The sequence below is a fragment of the Haemaphysalis longicornis genome, unplaced genomic scaffold (assembly GCF_048455015.1).
Source record: "Haemaphysalis longicornis isolate Haplotype H1 unplaced genomic scaffold, Haemaphysalis longicornis Haplotype H1 scaffold_1, whole genome shotgun sequence".
NCBI lineage: Eukaryota > Metazoa > Arthropoda > Arachnida > Ixodida > Ixodidae > Haemaphysalis > Haemaphysalis longicornis.
The window spans coordinates 241091991-241112143 of NW_027526203.1; the positions used below are offsets into that span (position 1 = coordinate 241091991).

The following is a 20153-nucleotide window of genomic DNA, read 5'->3' on the forward strand; positions in this document are numbered from 1 at the left end:
GAGAAACGAAATTTTCCACTTCCCCTGAACCGGAGGTCGAAATAGGGTTTACTCTCCCTCTCTCTCCTCGAGAACGCTTTCCTGAGAGAATGGGGAGAGGGGTGTCTCCGCGTGCAGGTAAAGCACCGACGCCACAGTCCACAAGTTCCCCCGTATACATCTTTGTCAGGTCTCACGGAGAGCAGAGGACAGCAACCCAGAAATTATTGGAAACGTGTATGTCTCCCTTTCTTAGATTCGAGAGGAGACTCACATTCGTCGTGCCTTCATGCGCAATGGAATGCAGACACGCCCAGCATCAGACGCACTGCGTTACCGTGAAGCTCTGGGATTCAAGTTAATTCTTGTGACAATGAAAGCCCAGCTGGGGTGGCTGCTTTTCAGATGAAGGCCGAAAGCTAACCGCCAGTGAGTCGAGATTTCGGCGCAGCAAAACGCCGCCGGGGACACGCATCTTTACTGCCCCCCCCCCCCCCCCCCCCTTCCGGAAGGAACAAGCTTGCTCCCCACACCCTCCGGTGGCATCGCGGTAACTCTTCACGCCGCGCACATTATCGGATAGTTTTTTTTAATTGCGCCATTTTGCCCCAGGGCATCAGAGGAATTGAAAAAAAAATTAAAAAAAAAAAAAAAAAACGAAAGTGGCGGGAGGCAAGCGGCTTCATGGGCTACAGAATGCCGTATAGGCCAGTTTCAGCAAGAAAGTCCAAGAGCTGCCTGTAAAGAGGACCATGCGTCCACCGATGAATATCGGGCGGGCGGCCTGGTCGGTGTCCTGGGGCTACCATGTGCCGGGTTTGGGCTGGTTGAAGACCTGGACATGTCCCCAGGAGATGGTCTAATGTCGCCTCCGCAGCGGAAACAGGGCAGTAGGGGCAGGTTGCATAGGTAACCGCAAGGCCAGAAGTCCATGTTGCACGAACAGCAGGCGTCAGTGCAACACCCAGGTGAATTCTCCGGAGCGTGACCTCCTCACAGCGGGTTAAGCCGCCAGGGAGGTCAGTCCCACGCAGAGGAAGAAGGGCACGCGTGGAGCGCCGAAGAGGCTAAGAGCGTCCTGCAGGGACAGCTGCAGAAGCGGGAGCGGGAACATAACTTGCGGAGGATGAGCAGCCAATTCGGCCTCGACGTTTGTGTGCGTGCTACGGCAGGTCCAGAGGATGCAAACCGGTCACGGGAACGATTGCAGTATCCGGTGCACATCGCTTGTAATGCCCAGTGTGCTGTATACACGCCGTATCTCGTGAGTAGCCTGTGTTGAATCGATATAGATGATCAGGCAAGACGGTGGGTCAACACATAGACGAGGGTGGTTTCTTGGGCGAGTTGGTCATTCATCGTGTAGGTAAGCGCAAAATGATCAAGGACGAACGAAGTGAACGGGACACGGCGCTACCAACACTCTGGGCCAATCGGGTTAGATTTAGTTTTTCACACAGTTTCTTGGCCTCTGTTCCGACACGCGACAGGCACACATTGCTTTTCATCTGAAAGGAAGCATCTATTGCATCCTGCGCTTTTACACGATACAAGGAAGTAGGCAAAATGGCGAAACCGCCCTCTTTGTCGGCCGCTAGCAGCGCGAGCGATTGCTCCCTCAGGAAGGAAACAGTGCGTGCTAAAGGCAGGCTCCTGGGAGCGTGACCATACTGAAACAACACATCATTTCCTTCCGAAGCACAGCGCTCAACATCAGAGTCATGTGCCAACCTAGCAACTTGTCTCACCATCGCGACCTTCTCCGGGGCTGGCTTCCTTGGCTGCACGGCGAACTTGGGTCCCAGGCTGAGCGCGCACTCGACGTCCTTCGGCAGGGAAACGCCATCCAACGTATGCACCTTGTTTCTTGCCAGCTGGGGCTTCTTGGGGACGAGGGTCCTCAGTCGGTGCAGTGTCGAATCCCAGATGAACTCCGTTGTCCTGTGGGTGATTTTTGAGTATTCAGCCCATAGAGCCCTGGTACGCATTCCGCCTGCTGAGCCCTCGAGCCGAAGGGCTCGAGGGCTCAGCACTTTCTGAACTTTTTGTGCGCAACTGCAGTCACGAGACTTGAATCATTCGTCGACTTCTAAAAAAGGAAGCTGAAATTTCCCACAGGTTAGGACTGAGTATTGTTCCGCTTGCCTTCTGACCTCAAATCAAATCTAATATGATTAGATCGAATTTATTTTATTTTATTTGAACGCTAAACAACTTTTTAATACTAAGCACTGCATGTGCTGATATAACCCTCCACCTCCCTTTAAAACAAAGGTTCGGTTTTCTTTTACGTATATCGCCTGGGTTTATGACATCCTAGCGAGGAAAGCGGCAACTTTTCATGCACGCGCAGTAAAACCAGTGAACTCGGATAACAATGAAGTCGTGGTATTATAGCGAATTTGCTTCCAGAAATATGGGTTATCAAATTCTGCCAACGTACATTAGCAGATTTCTTGCACTTGCAGGTAGATCGAACTTAGATCGAACTTGAGTAAGCATTCGCATTCAGACGTATCTCAAATATCGGATCTATGTCTCTTCCTCCGAAGCTGGCTTGCGAGCACCGTCTGCGCCTCCGCCATGCGAACCATATTTTACAATTGGTAGACAGGTGAACGGCCTTTTCTGTATCTGGTATATAGCAGCGAATAATAGTTAACTGCACTGCGAAGATTTTATTTTTATTTTTGCATTGTTGCAAAAATAAGGGTCACGAGGAGACTACACGCATGCTTTACGCTTTGTTTGTCTTTATCTGAAAAGAAGGCATTCATGAATGCTTTAGGTGCAGTTTCTTCCCACCCTGATCTCCCATCATCCCTTCCTTTCCATTCTACTTCCAAACTCGGGCCCGCGGCTTCGAGCAATGGCGAAACGGCTCCCTGCGTTTTTTTTTTCTTTGTCATGTAAAGGTGTTTCCATTATTCTATTAATCCTGCAGGCGAATTTTATGTTATGGCGGCTGCTATTGCGCTTGTATTTTGGGGAGGGGGGGGGGGGGATAAAGAAAAACTCGACAATTACTCTTTTGTATTATTATAAAGGTCACTTAGTACTGCGCTATCATTTAACGCATTGAACTTCGGGGGGGGGGGGGGGGGGGGTAAAGTTGGGGATTGTCCCCCCCCCCCCCTAAAGTGGTCCTCAGCTTCTTATTTTTTTAAAGTATCCAACTTGCGCGAGGTCGCAAACGTGTTGCGACCGACAGAAATGCGGGCGTGAGTCAGCCATTGCACGGCCTAAGGGGCGCCAAAAACCACTGTGCCGCCAAGTGATTTGTGCGCAAGAGGGTTACACCGCACACGCGCACACGCCGGCATGGTTACACCGCACACGCGCACCTTCCCGCAGAACTGACTCCAGGACAGGAGCGGGCCGAACCATGTACACTTGTTTCGAAGTCGCTTCCTTTGCAAGTTGCCGATGCCTGGGGCGTCTGCAAAACAGCCGGCCGGCCCCCATTTGCCGCCTTTGCCGATGCCTACACTGCGTGGAGGCTACACGTGTTGGCTTAGTGCGGCTTCCCTGTGTCCCACTGGACTGCAGGCCGCACGCTTCCCCACCGTAGGGAGCCTACATGCACCGCGCCCTCCCTACCCCATCGGCCGCTGCCTTTCCACCGTTTCTACGAACTGTGTGTGTGCGTGCACGCACGGCTCAGGACGCATTCCGAGAACAGGGCGCCGGCAGCTTCCGAGGCTTCACGGGTGTGTGTTCTTTTGCCGTTTGCGTATCCAAGGGTCCTTTCTGGACGTTCCGCGTTCGTCAAGACGAACTGTTTTGGACCATCGACTGATTTGTAGTGGCGGTTCGACCTTTGACGTGACGTTATGCGCGGAGCGCAGGCCATGGGAAGAAGTCAAAGATCCTCAGAGCTGCAATAAAGCCTCTTCGCCCCTAACTGATTTCGGAAAAGGGGACCGCTACACCTACATGCTGTGGAGAATCGAATAATAATGACAAGTGCCCTCTTATTTCTTTTTTACTGCTTTTTTACTGTTCTTTACTGTCTGTTTATACTGTTTTTTTTTTATCGAAATTCGCCCCCCCCCCCTCCCTAAACCAGTCTCTGGGACCGCTACTGTGTCGGGGCAAACTTACGAAAGGAAGGAATGGCTTTATACACTAACTTACTTGCTTTGGAAATCTCAGTGAACAGCGCTCCTGGATGCGAAGGATTAAATATTCTCATTCGGGTCTATCCTCTTCTACCTTTTAATTCCAGAGGGGGGGGGGGGGGGGGCAGTGACGTAAGGTTTTTATAACCACGTAATGAAAGTGATTTTAAGGACAGCTCCTTTCTTTCTCTTCCCTTCTAAATTTGTTTGCTCCCTCCTCCTCTTTCTTGAGATGTTTGTCGACCATTATATTACTATTTTTAAAGCATTTAGGCACCAAAAAATGACGTTTCCACCTTGGCCTGGACACAGCCTGGTCGACTGAGCGCGACGTTCAGCACCAAATGCACTGCCATGCCAGGGAGGTAATTTAGACCAAAAAAGGACATGATGCGCTCTTCATAGACTGCTATAAGTGCACCACACCTGCAGGTATGACATAATTAGTAACTAAATTGATAATTGTAAGGCACGAAATTATAGAGGACAATAACTCATCACAGAACGAGCCAGCAACATCGGTCAATGTTCTCGTTTCTTTACTTATGTTCTCTCGCCTTTACGTCTCCTATCATAAGCCGAACAAAACAATTACAAGTAAAAAAATTAAGAAAACAAACGTAGAATAGCGTGGGCTTAGATTCTGAGGACGGAATTTAAAAAGTGGGTCTTTTGGCGCGGGACAATCGGCACTAGCTGGGCCAATGTGTCTGGGGTTTGTGGGTAAGGGGCTTAAAACGGCGCATGAAGAGCGGGGCTTTTGAAATCGTGGTCTTTCGTGCACTACCCGGCGAACTCGTCGCTTCTCTCTGCTGAGACTTGAACGAGACAAGGACTCCGAAGTCATTTGATTACACTAGACTTAGTGCGTCTGCTACTGGCTCTGAGTTTGTAGTAAATGTCGCCAAACGACGAGCAAAAAGTCGCCAAGAGTTGCCTTTTTTTTTACTTTACACTCTGGACATCTGCGGCAATAAACGCATATATAAGCCTTTCGCTACGATAAGAAGCCTTTCGACAAAACGCTTCATGTCCAGCTTTGCTGATCACGCATCTAAAGCACTGCCAGTGTTCTAGCCTTGTCAGTGCTGCACTGGGAAGTCTAGTATCGAAGGGGGGAGGGGGGGGGGGAGGAGGTGTAGCAGCAGTGGTAGGAATAAGGCTCAGGTGTTTGACATTAAAAAAAAAAAAAATGCCTGCCGCGCGGCACTGCAACTCACTTGAACGCCAACGCTGAAAGCATTGTTTGCAGGCAGGTTTGTCACGTTTCCCGTATTTGAACTCACTTTGTGCGCCCAATCATGCCATTATAGACGTAACTCATAACTCGAACGAGGCTTTAACAGATTAATCGCGAGATATTCGCCATGTCGCCATTCATAATTTTGGGCGGCCAGGGGCCTCTCAAATTCTCTGATTCGGCGAAAAGTAGCCACTTTACACACTGTGTGCAAGATGTTATCAGCACTTCCCAACACAAAGAGGCAATGCTGCCCTTTCCAATTATAACGACCAGTTTTCCCTTAGCCCTAAAATCCGATTGGTCGACCTCGAGATGTCCAGCCCGGATCCAACTGCACCAATCACGTTCTGCGCACCGGTCGCTCCCATATAGTGTCAGTTGGAACCCGCATTTGGCGCCGTGCCTTCCCTCGCGAAATTCGTGGGATTCGAGAGGTCTGGTGCCCACGGGGGACTGCGGCTCGGGGTCCGAGCTCACGCTGTCAAAACGGTCCGGTCTTCAGAACGAATGGCTCGCCAATAAACAACGACGTCGTGGCGGCCTTCAGTTGTTTCCAGGAATGAGTAAGGCGTCTATTCACGCCATGCAGCTGGTGCCCCGGCGCTTGGGCTCTGGCAGTCCTATCGTCTGTAAAGGCAGTCTGTAAAGGGGAGGGCATGAGCCCGAGCCCACGGCGCGAGCGCGCAGGGGTATAACCAGAGCGGGCTGACAGATCTGAGGCCTTTACGGATGATGCGAACTAATCAACAGAGGGCAGTCCTGGTCTGGCAACCATGGTAGCGAAAAAATGGCGGGAAAATTTGCGGGTGCGCCAGCCGAAATGCTACCGCCCCGTCAACGCATCGAAAGCGTACCAAGCCGTCGCCGAACGCGGCCACTCGCTTCCGTCCGCGGCCACCCGCTGGGAATGGGGCGTCGAGCGGCGGTTTTGGAAGTGGTCATCGGGTATGTCCAGCCTGGCAAACGGCGTTCCTTCTGGCGATGTACTTCTCAAAGCAAGACGAATGCGGCCTGGCGATAGCAGCTCAACGCGTTGCAGCGTTTGCTGAGGCAGAAAACAGATACAGAAAAAGGCATCCTCTGGAACGACGTACACAGATGTGCCGACCAAGTTTACTGCATCGCCACTGTTAGAGCCGCGCCCTGGAGGGAACCGCGTAGCTGAGTGCCTCAACGGGAACCCGTGCGCTTCTTATGATCCTACTCTCCCATGGCGTGGTGACAATTAAGTGACGAAACACATGCTGCTGCCGAATTCTGCGGACACCACTGGAAAGCAGCAGCCGAGCACTGCTACAAATCTTACTTGCTTAGTTTGGGCCCATTTATATGTCAACTCGGCTGGCTGCGTGTTCGGACTTCTCTTCCTGTGCCGTTCTCTTCCGCCGTCTATGGAGCAGAGAAACACAAAACGGGCGTGGTTCTCATGCCGAGTAACCCATATATTTCCTCTTAGCGAACGCTCCGACACCGGGCGTTCCCCAGAGCGTTTGAAACAAACAAACCGAAAGCACGAGACGCGCGTCGCTTTTGAAAACGTAACTCTCTGGCCAGAAAAAAAGGGGCCGCGTCGAACCTTCGAAAAAAAAAAAAAGCCGTGACTCCCCGCTGCTTTGTTGGGCTTGGACGAGCGAGTTCAGCGCTAGGCTGAGTGACGAGTGTTCCGAACGGATGGTCTAAACGAAGTTACATTAGGCGGGGCCTTATTTCCTCGTCCTCATGATAAAGCGTGCAAGCGTTTCTAGTTTGGATACAGCGCACAATCTGCACTAATCTCTACTGTCCCTTCGACGGAAGGCTGCCAAAGGCCTTTTTCGTTTTCGAAACGACACCTGCTTACATAAATAAGTGCCTGACAAAAGGACTATGATTGTACGCTCCTCTCCACTTCTATTCCCCCGCGCTCGTTTTATTCCGGGAGCCTCATTTCCAGTTCAGGGTAGCGGATTGTGCTATATACGCCTGTTTAACATTTCAGCCTTTCCTTTCGCTTCCACCTCCTCCTGTAATTTATGTATCGTTGCTTGGTATTGTTAAAAAGCGCAAAAATATTTTGTGTATACTGTGCGTGTTATCTTTACGTGCATTATTTTTTGTTGGTGTGTGTGCGCGTCCGTGCATGAGAAGGTAACTTTAGTACAAACTACCTCATTATATTTTTGTTTGGAATAGCCGGCCCCACATTGGAATGTGACCAACCTGTCCAAAAAATGAATATTTCTCTCTCGTCCATGTGTGGTATTTCTTGGTGGTGCATGCACAAAAGTTAAAAGCTTGTTAATGTTTTGTATATATTTTGTCCATTACATTTGTGTGCATTGTGTGTTGTTGCGTACGTGTGGGAAAGTAATTTTACTTTTAGCTATTTCATTTATTTGTACATTGTACCTATAGGTACAATGCATACCACATTGTAAGACTTCAATGGTTTGGAGTAGACCACTCCACATTGAAATTCGAAGAACCTCTATTAAATAAATATTTCTCTTTCTCTACCGTGTGTTATTTCTTTGCGTGCAGAGAAGCATGTGATATAGGCATGTTTATAGTAAAGTAATCAAAGTATTTCCCCTTTTTATGTAGCCTGTTAAAAACACCACCACAATTTGTTGTGAAAATTTCAACCCCCCCCCCCCCCCTTCCTCAGACAACAATCCTGGGTGCGCTAATGAGCGACGCCACTGGCTGACCCAAGTTACCAATAATGGGTGTTACATTCGGGAAGGCGTCCCAGCACCGGGCTCCGTCGCTTCCGTCATGCAAGTGGTAGCGTGGTGGCGAGCGGCCAGCAAATGTTGCTGGCTTGGAGGCGACGACCAGAAGCCAAAGGCGAACTTAACTGGTTAACTGCATGGCGAGAGATGAGCCGAAGCAAGACAGAAATGGTACCCTGACGGGCGAGGTTACAGTGAAGGACTGGAGCAGAGTGACAGCATTGATTCGCTGCTCCAAAACAAACGCACTTCTGCGCTTGAGGCCCCGTATTTATACCCAAAGTGCTAACAGTCAAACAAGTCCACCACCCCCTTTGGCTTTCCAAAAGCACGCAGCGCGAACATAGTACAGACACACAAAACTCCCTTTCCCGAGCTCGTGAGGGGTTGGTAGTAACGGCGCACACCGAGTTTGAGAGAGGGGGAGAGAGGAGACGTCAATGCGGCGTCCGCGTCGTTCGGACGAGTCTCAGCTCGCCGCGTCTGCTGCCGCCGAGCGCCGGTAGTCAGGCGCCATTTCGCTGGCCGATCTGCGGCATGTTGTGATCTGTTGGCTGTCGCTGCAAGCTTGAGTCACTGACGGAGAGGCGCCCACGTGGATGGCGCACGTAGTGGAGGCTCTGCCACAAAGCACAAGAGCGCTGCACGAAGCTTGCAGCACAGCAAAGTGCTGAATCGCAACACTGGTGGCAACCAAAGCATTTTAGATACTAACAGTTCCGGGGCGGCAGCCGTCTAGCGACCTTCAATACAGGCCAGGATGTACATGCTGGATAGTCGGCTGAACGGGATCTTTTGTTGCAGTGTCCAGATCTTTCACGCTAGGGAAGTTCCTTCTTGAGACAATTTTTTTCCTATGCTCTCCCGAATAACCAGCACAAAGTAGACGCTCCTCACTGTTCTTGGGCTATTAGCCTCCTTTGACTCGTGGAGGTGCGTGAATCGCCGCAGGCGATGATCAGGCAGAGGCTGTTGCTAGCTATAGCAGTTTTTTCAAGCCGCCTGATCCCGTTATCGCTCACGGCGGCTAAGGTCATGGTCAGTTTTTTGTTTGATACTTTTAGTTTTGCTGGGAACCACGAGATCATATCTTTCTGAAACTAAGCCGGAAGTTCAGCCGCCATCCTTCAGTACTTATTTATTTCCGCCAGAACTCTTGCCCTGAAGCTGCAAGTTAGACTAAGGTTGAGCACAGCCTTTGCTCCCCGGTTGCCGCCGAGAGGTCAGGATCGCATCTTACCGACTCTGTATATGTGAGTGGGCCTACACAGCGCGCACACAACACTGAGCAGCGCATGAAGAGATGCATCCAGAATTGTGAGTGCGCTTGCATGAATACTTTATTCACGCTTAATTGCAGCAAAGCATGCTCACCGCAATATTTCTTTAAAAGGACCCTGCAACACTTACCATCGACTACTCGGAATGTATTTTGGGGTAAAGTCTATTGTCCCAGCAATCTCCTCCCGCAAGAATTATGAAAATTTGTTCACTATCACCGAAACTACGCGCGATGAAAAATCGCGCATAAATGTTCCCTCTCAACTCAACCGCGGACAACCAACACCACCTAGACTTTGTTGGGACAACGCGACGAAAGCTGCGCGCTCTCTCCCGGAGAGGGGGCCGGCGCGCGGCGTTTTCGGAGGCCTTCGATATGTCACTGGCCGGGGTGTTTCGTCCTTTTCCCCGCAACGTGGACGCGTCTATTTCCGGTCTGGTGCCACAAAAAAGCAGGCACGGGGGCCTGCTCGCAAGCAAGCGCTCAGGCTGGTAGGGCGTTTTTGGAGCAATAAACGTTTGTTGTCGAGTGGGCTCGTTGAAAATGGAATATTTAGATCGTCACTCAAACTCTGCGCGCACTCAAAACAAAAGAAACACCAAAAGCATGCGGACAGGTTCAGACATAGAAGAGGTTCATACACAGCGCCGAAGACGGCTGATCGTCACAGGAGTTCCCCCTGCTCTCCTCACAGACAGCTATACGCAGTGGGAAAAATAGATCACCGCCTTACAACAGCAGCACGTTACAACACTTCAAACCACCGAAAACAACCCAACTGTCGACAACAATCTCATGCATATATGGGAGGCACGCCTTACCCTTAAAAAAAAATGGAAGAAACAGAAACTTAATCGCAAGCTTCGAGCCCGCATCAGTGAGCTAACTGGAAAAGCGGTGGAATACGCTGTCCAACTCAGCGACGCAAATTAGATAGATAGATGCAATTCGGATGCGCGCCAAATGGGATCAAGGGGAGATGGCGCCTTTTTCGTAGTCTCATTGACCCAACTCAGACGAGAGGTGAAACGCAACGTCAACTCCGAAGAGCCCTACACGGGTACCAAGGTACGACGACCCAACTCGCGGATACTCTATGTGCCAGATATATCTCTGCCGCACGGAAGACCCCAGTGCACCTGAGTATCAGTACACAGGCAAGCAGAACCCAGACATGGATGGCCCCTTTACACTACAAGACATTTGGGCAGCTTTAGCTAGATGCGCAGAGGTACAGCCCTCGGAAGAGACCTTATAACAGTCCAACTATTAGCGAACCTACCGTACTCGGCCTACTTCCAACTGTTAGATTACATAAATCAAATCTGGGACGACCGTCCACTCCCCCCAGAATTGAAGACCTCCTTGGTCACTTTGATACCCAAACAAGGAAAAATAGTTAAGATTGATAATCTGAGGTCAATTTCGCTCACCTCATGCGCGGGTAAGCTCATGGAGCCGATGGTCCGCGATAGTCTGATTCTCTCCACACATAGAGTACACGGGCCTCTTTGCAGATACTATGTTCGGGTTCAACCCACATATGTCCGCACAGGATGCCCTTCTCCAGCTACACCGCGACGTAATTCGACCAACTACAATGCGACAAAACGATAAAGCCATCCTTGCCATAACTTTGAAGGGGGCATTTGACAACGGGCAGCACAGCAGCACTGCAAACTTAAGCACAACGGATTGTGGTCAGAAAGCCTTCGCGTACGTCAGAGATTTCCTCTCCAAACGTCAAGCATTCCTTAGGAACGAAGATGAGGAGTGGTCCATATTACACGGGTACAAGGGGTACTCCACAAGAAGCGGTCTTGTCGCCACTACTCTTTAACATCGCTATGATGCAGCTGCCGCACAAATTAGCTCGGGTAGAGGGCATAAAACATGCCCTTGGCGCCGATGACATAACTATCTGGAGCACAGAAGGCAGCCTTGGGGAAATGGAGGACAGCCTTCAAAGGGCTGCCAGCGTTGTCGAAAGCTATGCTAACGATTTCGGCCTTTAATGTGCCCCAACAAAATCAGCGCTTTTGCACATTAAAGCCAATCCTAAAGGCAACATAAGGCTTTATCTCTTTAACAGGTGGTCCTGTCGCAGAAGTGCAAGAAATCAGGATCCTGGGTCTGCTTATTCACAACAAACGTAGCCCTGAGACCACCATTGCCAAACTGAAGCGAACAGGTGAACAGGTCGGACGGATGATACAATGCGTATCCAACATGCGCGGCGGGTTACGAAGCAGGGACGCGCTCTGGATCGCCCATGCCTTTGTAACCAGTAGGATCCTCTTCTTCGTACCCTACAGTAAAGATCGTTTCCCCGGGGTCCGGTGTCGATCAGGAACCCAATCGCCCGGGCTCCGGTTGATTTGGCAGGAGGCTGGCAGGGCGATGGTGTTGAAGTTCTTAGAGACGGCGGTCGAATTTACGAACTCAAGGCGTTGGGGTTCATTAAAGGGACACTGAAGTGAATTTGTCAAGCTCCCGTTTTTGCTTGCACTGCGTAGACTGGCTCAAATTAGCACACTTTTCATCGTTTATTCGGTTGACAAATCGGTAATTATTTTACAAAGCGCGAAAGAAGAAAAACTACCATGCGTGGTTTGCGGCGGCCGCACCAACTAAAGCTGTGACGTTAAGAGGAGCGGGCACCGTGATTGGACGATGCCCAAGGTGAGCAACCAAACAAGTTTCGGTTTCGGTTTCGGTTCTGTAAAACACAACTGTTGGCGTTGTTGGATGGGCATTCTCAATAACTCAGTAATCATCGTACCGCGCTTCTGCCATGTTGTCAGCTGTAAAAATGCATAAAGATAAGCCTCCTAGGACGGATTGGAATCGTAGCATTCACTAGCCGAAACCTACGCAGTGCATGAACGCCCTCCGCGTACCCGCAGACGCCCAAATGTCATGCGCTTTTCCCCCATATTTGGAGCTTGCCTCCCTCATGCATGTGTCGTAAAAAGCGTGTTTGCACCAGGCCAAGGGTCTGTTCATTCTGGCCTGTACCCACTGCCTGCAAGCAGTCGGTGCTTATGGCAACAGCACGCCAACGAGAACTCGCTAGCGCGCCAGTGCCAGCCTGCGCGCGTTTTGTGAACTGGTTCGTGGAGCCATGAACGTTGCGGCCCAAAAAAAGGTGAACTCAATATAGAAAACATCGGCGGAAAACGAAAAAGTTAACTTACAAAAAAAAAAAGCATGTACCTGCGGGGATTCGAACCCGTGACTTGCAAAATACTTGCGGTGGCACACCTAGCAACCCAGACCGCTCGGCCACGAAGCGGGCTCGGCTGGCATCGGTAATATAGAGTATATATTGTACAACCAGTTTACACTTTTCTTTAGTTTTGACATTTCAAGCAGCTTAGGTGACTATTTGTTGTATTGCGCTCGTGCAGTAAGCGTCGCCCGAGTTTCCACAATAGCTCACGTCTAGCAATTGCATTTCGTAGACGGAAAAGCGTTCGCAGATGCGTAGTCGTGCTGCCCGCTGTGCTTGTTCACCCAGCGCAAAAAAGTGCTTCCCGCACCCTAGTTTTACGCTGTACGGTAAAAATATCAGTTGATTTTATTTCCTTAGTACCTATATTGACTTCGCTGACTCTTCTCCCGCCTTCAAGAGGCCTTATATTTTCCTACTGGCATACCAGTCAGCGAAGCGTCGCATGTGCGCTTGTGCAGCGCTTGTGTGAAGCGACCTTGACTTGGAGCTAGATACAGTGTACAAACTAACCAAGTAAACAAAGGCAAATTCTACCATTCACAAACGTTTCCTGGCTTCGTTTCAACTGAGCGAACGAATTGCGACGACCCGTCGGCGGCCGGCGGGCGAAACGCTGGGCCGACTGACTCTGTCTGAAGGCCGGGGAGCCGTGCAGTAGCGTAGCCAATTGCCAGCTGATCCCCTCCTGACGTCACACGAAAACGCCGCAGAAAATGGGCGAGCGTAAAGAGAGGAGGACAGCATTTTCGAATTAATTTTTCTACTAAATAAAATCGCGTAAACGCGCCCAGGGTGGTCGAAACATGGCCTGGGGACTCCGGACTACAATTTGCGCTAGTAATCCCGCAATGTTTACATATCACTTCAGTGTCCCACTGAAGTGATATGTAAACATTGCGGGATTACTAGCGCAAATTGTAGTCCGGAGTCCCCAGGCCATGTTTCGACCACTCTAGGCGCGTTTACGCGATTTTATTTAGTAGAAAAACTAATTCGAAAACGCTGTCCTCCTCTCTTTACGCTCGCCCATTTTCTGTGGCGTTTTCGTGTGACGTCAGGAGGGGATGAGCTGGCAATTGGCTGCGGTACTGCACGGCTTCCCGGCCGACAGAGTCAGTCGGCCCAGCGTTTCGTCCGCCGGCCGCCGGCGGGTCGTCGCAATCAAGGAGGTTAAAAAAAATTGCTTGGTCGCAATTCGTTCGCTTAGTTGAAACGAAGCCAGGACACGTTTGTGAATGGAAGAATGTGCCTTTCTTTACTTGGTTTGTTTGTACACTGTATCTAGCTCCAAGTCAAGGTCGCTTCACACAAGCGCTGCACATGCGACGCTTCGCTGACTGGTACGCCAGTAGGAAAATATAAGGCCTCTTGAAGGCGGGAGAAGAGTCAGCGAAGTCAATATAGGTACTAAGCAAATAAAATCAACTGATATTTTTACCGTACAGCGTAAAACTAGGGCGCGGGAAGCACTTTTTTGCGCTGGGCGAACAAGCACAGCGGTCAGCAGCACGACTACGCATCTGCGAACGCTTTTCCGTCTACGAAATGCAATTGCTAGACGTGAGCTACTGTGGAAACTCGGGCGACGCTTACTGCACGATCGCAGTACAACAAATTGTCACCTAAGCGGCTTGAAATGCCAAAACTAAATAAAAGTGTAAACCGGTTGTACAATATATACCCTATATTAGGCTTTCGCGTCCCGCTCCGTAGCCTAGCAGTCTGGTCATTCCACCTCTTGCCACCGTAGCGTGCGGACGCGGAATCATGAGCTCCGTTGGAGCGGCGACAGCGGCCCACGCCGGCCGCGGAAACAGGGTAGATGCTAAGGGAGATAGTGAGTATCAAGTTATTTTGCCTCAGTTGCCTACAGGACGTATTGTTTCCAATACGGTGTTTCTTCACGGCGACGTGAAAGCCCGACCGTTTCGTGTAGAGGACTTCCGAGACATGCTCGCCCGTGTTGGTATGCTCCCCGACGTGATTGCGCTGGGGGCGTACCAAATCAACCACGTGTGGGCGGTGACCTTCAAGAGTGCCGAGGCCACAAAGAAAATGCTAGCGGCCGGCGAGCAGGAGGTGAAGGGACGCCGGTGTCTCGTCATCGACCCGCAAGACCACCAAGTGAGGCTTAAGCTACACTGGCTGCTGCACGGCGTTGATGACGAGGACGTCCGGGCAGCACTCGCTACCTTCGGCAAGGTCATCGAGATCACCAAAGAAAGATGGCGAGTACAAGGTGTCCTTGACAAAGGATCTACGACGAGGGTGCACCTGAAGCTAAAATCTGGCGTGACTTTGGAAGATTTGCCCCATCAAATTCGGGTGGCTGGGGAGCTAGCCCTCCTCGTCGCACCGGGCCGGCCGATGCAATGCCTTCGCTGCCAGGGAACGGGTCACGTCCGCAGAGACTGCAAAGTGCCACGCTGCTCCCGGTGCCGGCGTTTCGGCCACTCGGAAGCGCAGTGCGTTCGCACTTACGCGGCGGTCACGGGGCCTGTGCAACGCGAGGAACTTGACGAGCACCTCATGGACGTGGTCGAGGCGGAAGCGGCCGCGGAAGGCACGGGACACCAGTCGACAGCGGAGGAGACTACAAGCACAACGGACTTCTCTCAGAGCTCGGAGCCTAGGACGCAGGAGGAAGCCGCACCGGCGTCTCAGCCACCAACGGGGGCCGAGCAACCGGCCGCAGCGGCGTCTCAGCCAGCAACGGGGGACGCCGAGCAACCAGCCGCAGCGGCGTCTCAGCCAGCAACGGGGGACGCCGAGCAACCGGCCGCAGCGGCGTCTCAGCCGCCAACGGGGGACGCCGAGCACCAGCCCGCGGAAACGCTAGGTGGTACAGGAGGCACAGTCAAGCGCAGCCTTGACAAGTCGGGTGAAGGGAGCGGCCACGAAACCACAACCAGCAGCGAGGAGCCGCCACTGAAAACGAACCAGGGGCGACGGCTGTTATCCAAGCCTCGAACGAACGTCCATCGCGGTCGGGGGCCTCCATAGACGCAGCCGGTGCAGCAACTTCCGCCAGATGCTTTGGCGCCGTTTAAGAACGCGTAGCGTAGTCCTCACGTGTCAGGTAAGCACCATGCGCCCGGTCTGTAGCCTTCATAAGTGAACGGTAATGAGTGGGTCCCTGAGCGTAGCAACATTAAATGTCCGGGGGCTGTCGACACGTCGAAAGCAAAGTCAGGTTTACCGTCTGTTAACAGAGCAGGACATTGACGTTGTAGCCGTTCAGGAGACGAAAGTCGAGGGGGAGGAGGAGACCGAGGCCATGGTGCGTCGTTTCACGTCGAGGTACTATGCTTGCGTAAGTCATGCTGTGGGGATCTCCGCGGGATGTGTATTGTTGCTGAAGAAACTGCCGGGTCTGGTTGTGGAGGGTGTGACGTCGTGTCGTTCGGGCAGGCTTGTTGTGTGTGATTGCAGCCTTGATAATGTGAACTTTCGAATTGTCTGTGTATACGCTCCAAATGCTGTAATAGAGAGGGAAAATTTTTTTGGGACTCTCAGGCAACACGTCGATACAGACAGAATGATCATTATAACAGGTGATTTCAACTGCGTACTTTCTGGCCGGGATAAAACAAGTAACAACGCGTATAGAAATGCTAGTACTAATTTGTTATCCGAAATTGTTGCGGATTATGGACTCGTTGATGTCGGGCAATGTCTAGGCGGGGAAAAAGACGTCCGATTCACCCACTTTCAAGGTTTCAGCCACGCGAGGCTGGATAGGATTTACGTTTCGCTGGATTTAATACAGAAATGCCAAAGCTATGATGTGCACGCGGTTTCCTTTTCCGATCATTGTTTGGTTAAGTGCACGATTGGGGGCAAGAAAGAAGAGTCCCCCTTTACATGGGACCTATGGAAATTAAACTGTAAACTTTTGGAGGACGAAACATTTACGACGTTTGTTAGAAAGAAAACTGCCGAACTAGATGGAACACATAGTGACATCGGGGCGCTGTGGGAGTTAAGCAAGCAAGAGATAAAAATAAAAGCCATACAACGGTGTAGCTGTATTAAATATGAAGAAACCAAAAAGGAAAGAATGCTTAGAAACATCCTACAAAAATTAACGTTAGAGGAGGGAAGAATGCCCGGGGTGTTTAAGGACGACATAGCACAGATAAAGCATAAGCTTGAACTTATTGACGAAGAACGCTATCGCGGTGCCATAGTACGCGCGAGAGCAGAGCAATGGGCAGTAGGTGAGGCGCCCACAAAGCGTGCGCTCGGAATAGAAAAAGCACATGCACGACGCAATCAGATCAAGGAGATCACTTACATGGGTAAAGTAACGAGTGAAAAAAGCGAAATCGATAATGCTTTTTATGAGTATTACCAAGCACTGTTCGCTCTTAAGGCGGTGGACGCAGAAAGCTTCAAGCGGGATTTCATAGACGGGCTGTCTCGTTTGGAAGACGAAATGAAGGACTGGCTTGAACGACCTATTTCGGAAGACGAAGTGAAATGTGCTATTGAAAGCCTGAACCCGGGAAAGTCGCCGGGGCCGGATGGGTTAAGCGCTGCTTTTTATAAGATGTTCAAATATGAAATGGTACCTGTGCTAACGAAGATGTTTAATGCAGCGTATGATCTTAAAACACTGCCCCCATCATATTCCACGTCCCACACAGTCCTCATTCCTAAGACAGATGAAGCGGAGAAACTTAAATTTGTCAAGTCGTACCGGCCAATATCATTAACAAACGTCGACTACAAAATCTTTATGAAAGTTCTGGCACAAAGGCTTCAAAGTGTTGTCGAACAAATAGTAGGGCCACATCAGACGTGCGGAATTAAGGGTCGCAATATTTTTACAAATATCCATAAAGCAAGGTGTGTCCTTGAGTGCTGCGACGCCCTGCACACTGGAGTGGCAGTCCTGCAGATTGATTTGGAAAAAGCGTTTGATTGTGTGTCACACGAGATATTGTTTTGTATTTTGGACCATGTGAACGTTGGGTTTGTAATTAAAGAGGGCGTCGCCCTGGCGTACCGCAATTGCACTACGCGGCTGATCGTGAACAAAAAGTTGGGAGCCCCAATTGAAGTGCAGCGTTCGGTGCGCCAGGGCTGCCCTCTCAGCCCCCTATTGTTTTGCATATACATCGAAGCCCTGTGTATGAGTATAATCAGAAATAGTGCCATCGAAGGCTTCCGACTGCATGAGTCGGAAGTTAAACTTTTGGCTTACGCAGACGACTTGGCCGTTTTTTGTATGAACGAAGAAAGCGTGCAGTTGGTAGTTGACACTGTCAAAAAGTTTGGCATGGTGACGGGTAGTTTTGTGAACTGGGCAAAGTGCCTAGGATTTTGGCATGGGGAATGGTCATCAACACCGCCAACCTTCGCTAATATTAGTTGGGTCACCACTCCAGTGAAGTACTTGGGCGTTGAACTGGAATATTACAGGGATAGTGAACCATACTGGCGTAGCCAGACAATGGCGTTGAGGGAGAAGGCCGAGAAATGGAAGGGGGCAAGGTTGTCAATTTTTGCAAGGGCCACGGCATGTAACTTATTCTTTGTAGCGAAGATTTGGTATATCATGCAGGTACTGCATTGTTCGCGAATCAACGTCCAAAGGCTTCACCGGGTATTTGCGGTGTTCGTTTGGGGCTCAACATGGGAGAGGTGCAGCAGAACAAACCTGTTTCGGAGAGTCCGAGATGGTGGCTTGGGGCTGGCGCACCTTTATGTGCGACAGCTGGTAAACCGGTTTTTGTTTTGGCGAGATGTTCGTGACCCGTTCTTGCAGAGTGTCATGCAAGTACGGCTGGCGCGTGCTATGCCGGAATATGTAGTATCCACATGGTGCATGCCAGGTGGCGTGTATGGGTATTTGAAGGAAATAGTTATGACGGCCCGTTTTCTATTCGCACGTTTTTCTGGAGAGTACCTGTCCTCTGTGACACGCAAAAAACTGTATAAGGACATTTGCGATGTTGTTTTCCCCGTCCCTATGTATAGGTATAATTACCGTGCTGGGCCAGGCCAAAATGTGCTAAAGCGCGTCAAAAGAATGGAGGTTCACTCTGGTGTGAAAACCTTTTTCTTCAAACTACACACAGGCACCTTGTCTGTTGGAACATGGATGCAGGATAGAGGGATATCTGTGCCATGGGGAACTCAGTGTTCAATTTGTAAACAACCAGAAACGATAGAGCACGTTTTTCTGCATTCTTGGGCTGCGGTATTTTTGTGGGATGTCCTCCAGAGGACCCTTCATAAAGATTTCCCGCTGAGCCCCCATGGCATACGCTATCTAGCGGTCGAAAACGAGGAGGGGGCGCCCTTGGACCTCGTTATGTTGGTGGCCTTGCATAGCATATGGCGCTCGCGCATGGCCTGGCTCCACGGTGATGTGGACGCCCGACCTACGCGGCAATGTTTTCGTGAGTCTATATCCCAGTAAGTCCAGAAGAGCAAGGCATACACTCCTGAGTGGCTGTCAAGGATAGAACCCTTGACTATGCTTAGGGAATTTTAGAGAGACATCAGCCTTTATATAGGTTGGTGGCTCGTCGCTCGAGTTGCTCATGTGAAAAAGTTTGTTTTGTGTTTCTGTGTTGTGTCGAAGACCGGCATTAAAGAAAAAAAAATAGCCTAGCAGTCTGGGGCGCTAGGAATTCACCGCAAATGTTTTGCGAGTCACGAGTTCGAATCCCCGCGGGTACGTGCTTTTTTTTTTGTAAGTTAACTTTTTTGTTTTCCGCCGATGTTTTCTATATTGAGTTCACCTTTTTTGGGGCCGCAACGTTCATGGCTACACGAACTAGTTCACAAAACGCGCGCAGGCTGGCACTGGCGCGCTAGCGAGTTCTCGTTGGCGTGCTGTTGCCATAAGCACCGACTGCTTGCAGGCAGTGGGCACAGGCCAGAATGAACAGACCCTTGGCCTGGTGCGAACACGCTTTTTACGATACAGGCATGAGGGAGGCAAGCTCCAAATATGGGGGAAAAGCGCATGACATTTGGGCGTCTGCGGGTACGCGGAGGGCGTTCATGCACTGCGTAGGTCTCGGCTAGTGAATGCTACGACTACAAGCCGTCCTGGGAGGCTTATCTTGTGCATTTTACAGCCGACAACATGGCAGAAGCGCGGTACGATGATTACTGAGATATTGAGAATGCCCATCCAACAAAGCCATTGGTTATGTTTTACAGAACCGAAACCGAAACCGAAACTTGTGTGATTGCTAACCTTGGGCATCGTCCAATCACGGCGCCCCTCCTCTCAACGTCACAGCCTTAGTTGGTGCGGCCGCCGCAAACCGCGCATGGTAGTTTTTCTTCTTTCGCGCTTTGTAAAATAATTACCGATTTGTCAACCGGATAAACGATGAAAAGTGTGCTAATTTGAGCCAGTCTACGCAGTGCAAGCAAAAACGGGAGCTTGACAAATTCACTTCAGTGTCCCTTTAAATGAAACGAAGGGTTTATATGCAGCTATTTACAGTGGGAAAACTGGGTACATGAATAATAAAGGAAAAACTGCAAACTTCAGCTAGACGCTAGCTCCGAGTGCGCACAAATCACTCGAGCTCCTCAACGTCGTCTAACT

At 50.5% G+C, this 20153-nt stretch overlaps 1 protein-coding gene across 1 annotated transcript; it reads left to right on the forward strand.

Annotated features, from left to right (window-relative positions):
- Nucleotides 1-14305: 14305 nt before the first annotated feature.
- Nucleotides 14306-15577, forward strand: LOC144158300 (uncharacterized). The gene is made up of 2 exons (XM_077689107.1): nt 14306-15283; nt 15347-15577. The coding sequence occupies exons 1-2, from the start codon at nt 14342-14344 to the stop codon at nt 15575-15577; spliced, it is 1173 nt and encodes a 390-aa protein (XP_077545233.1). The 5' UTR covers nt 14306-14341.
- The last annotated feature ends 4576 nt before the right edge of the window (nt 15578-20153 follow it).

Bases quoted from the DNA above. Each gene is read 5' to 3' on its own strand.
- LOC144158300 (XM_077689107.1), top strand. From the start codon at position 14,342: ATGAGCTCCGTTGGAGCGGCGACAGCGGCCCACGCCGGCCGCGGAAAC. The intron at 15,284-15,346 runs GCAACGGGGGAC...GGGGACGCCGAG, and splicing joins CCGCAGCGGCGTCTCAGCCA to CAACCGGCCGCAGCGGCGTC.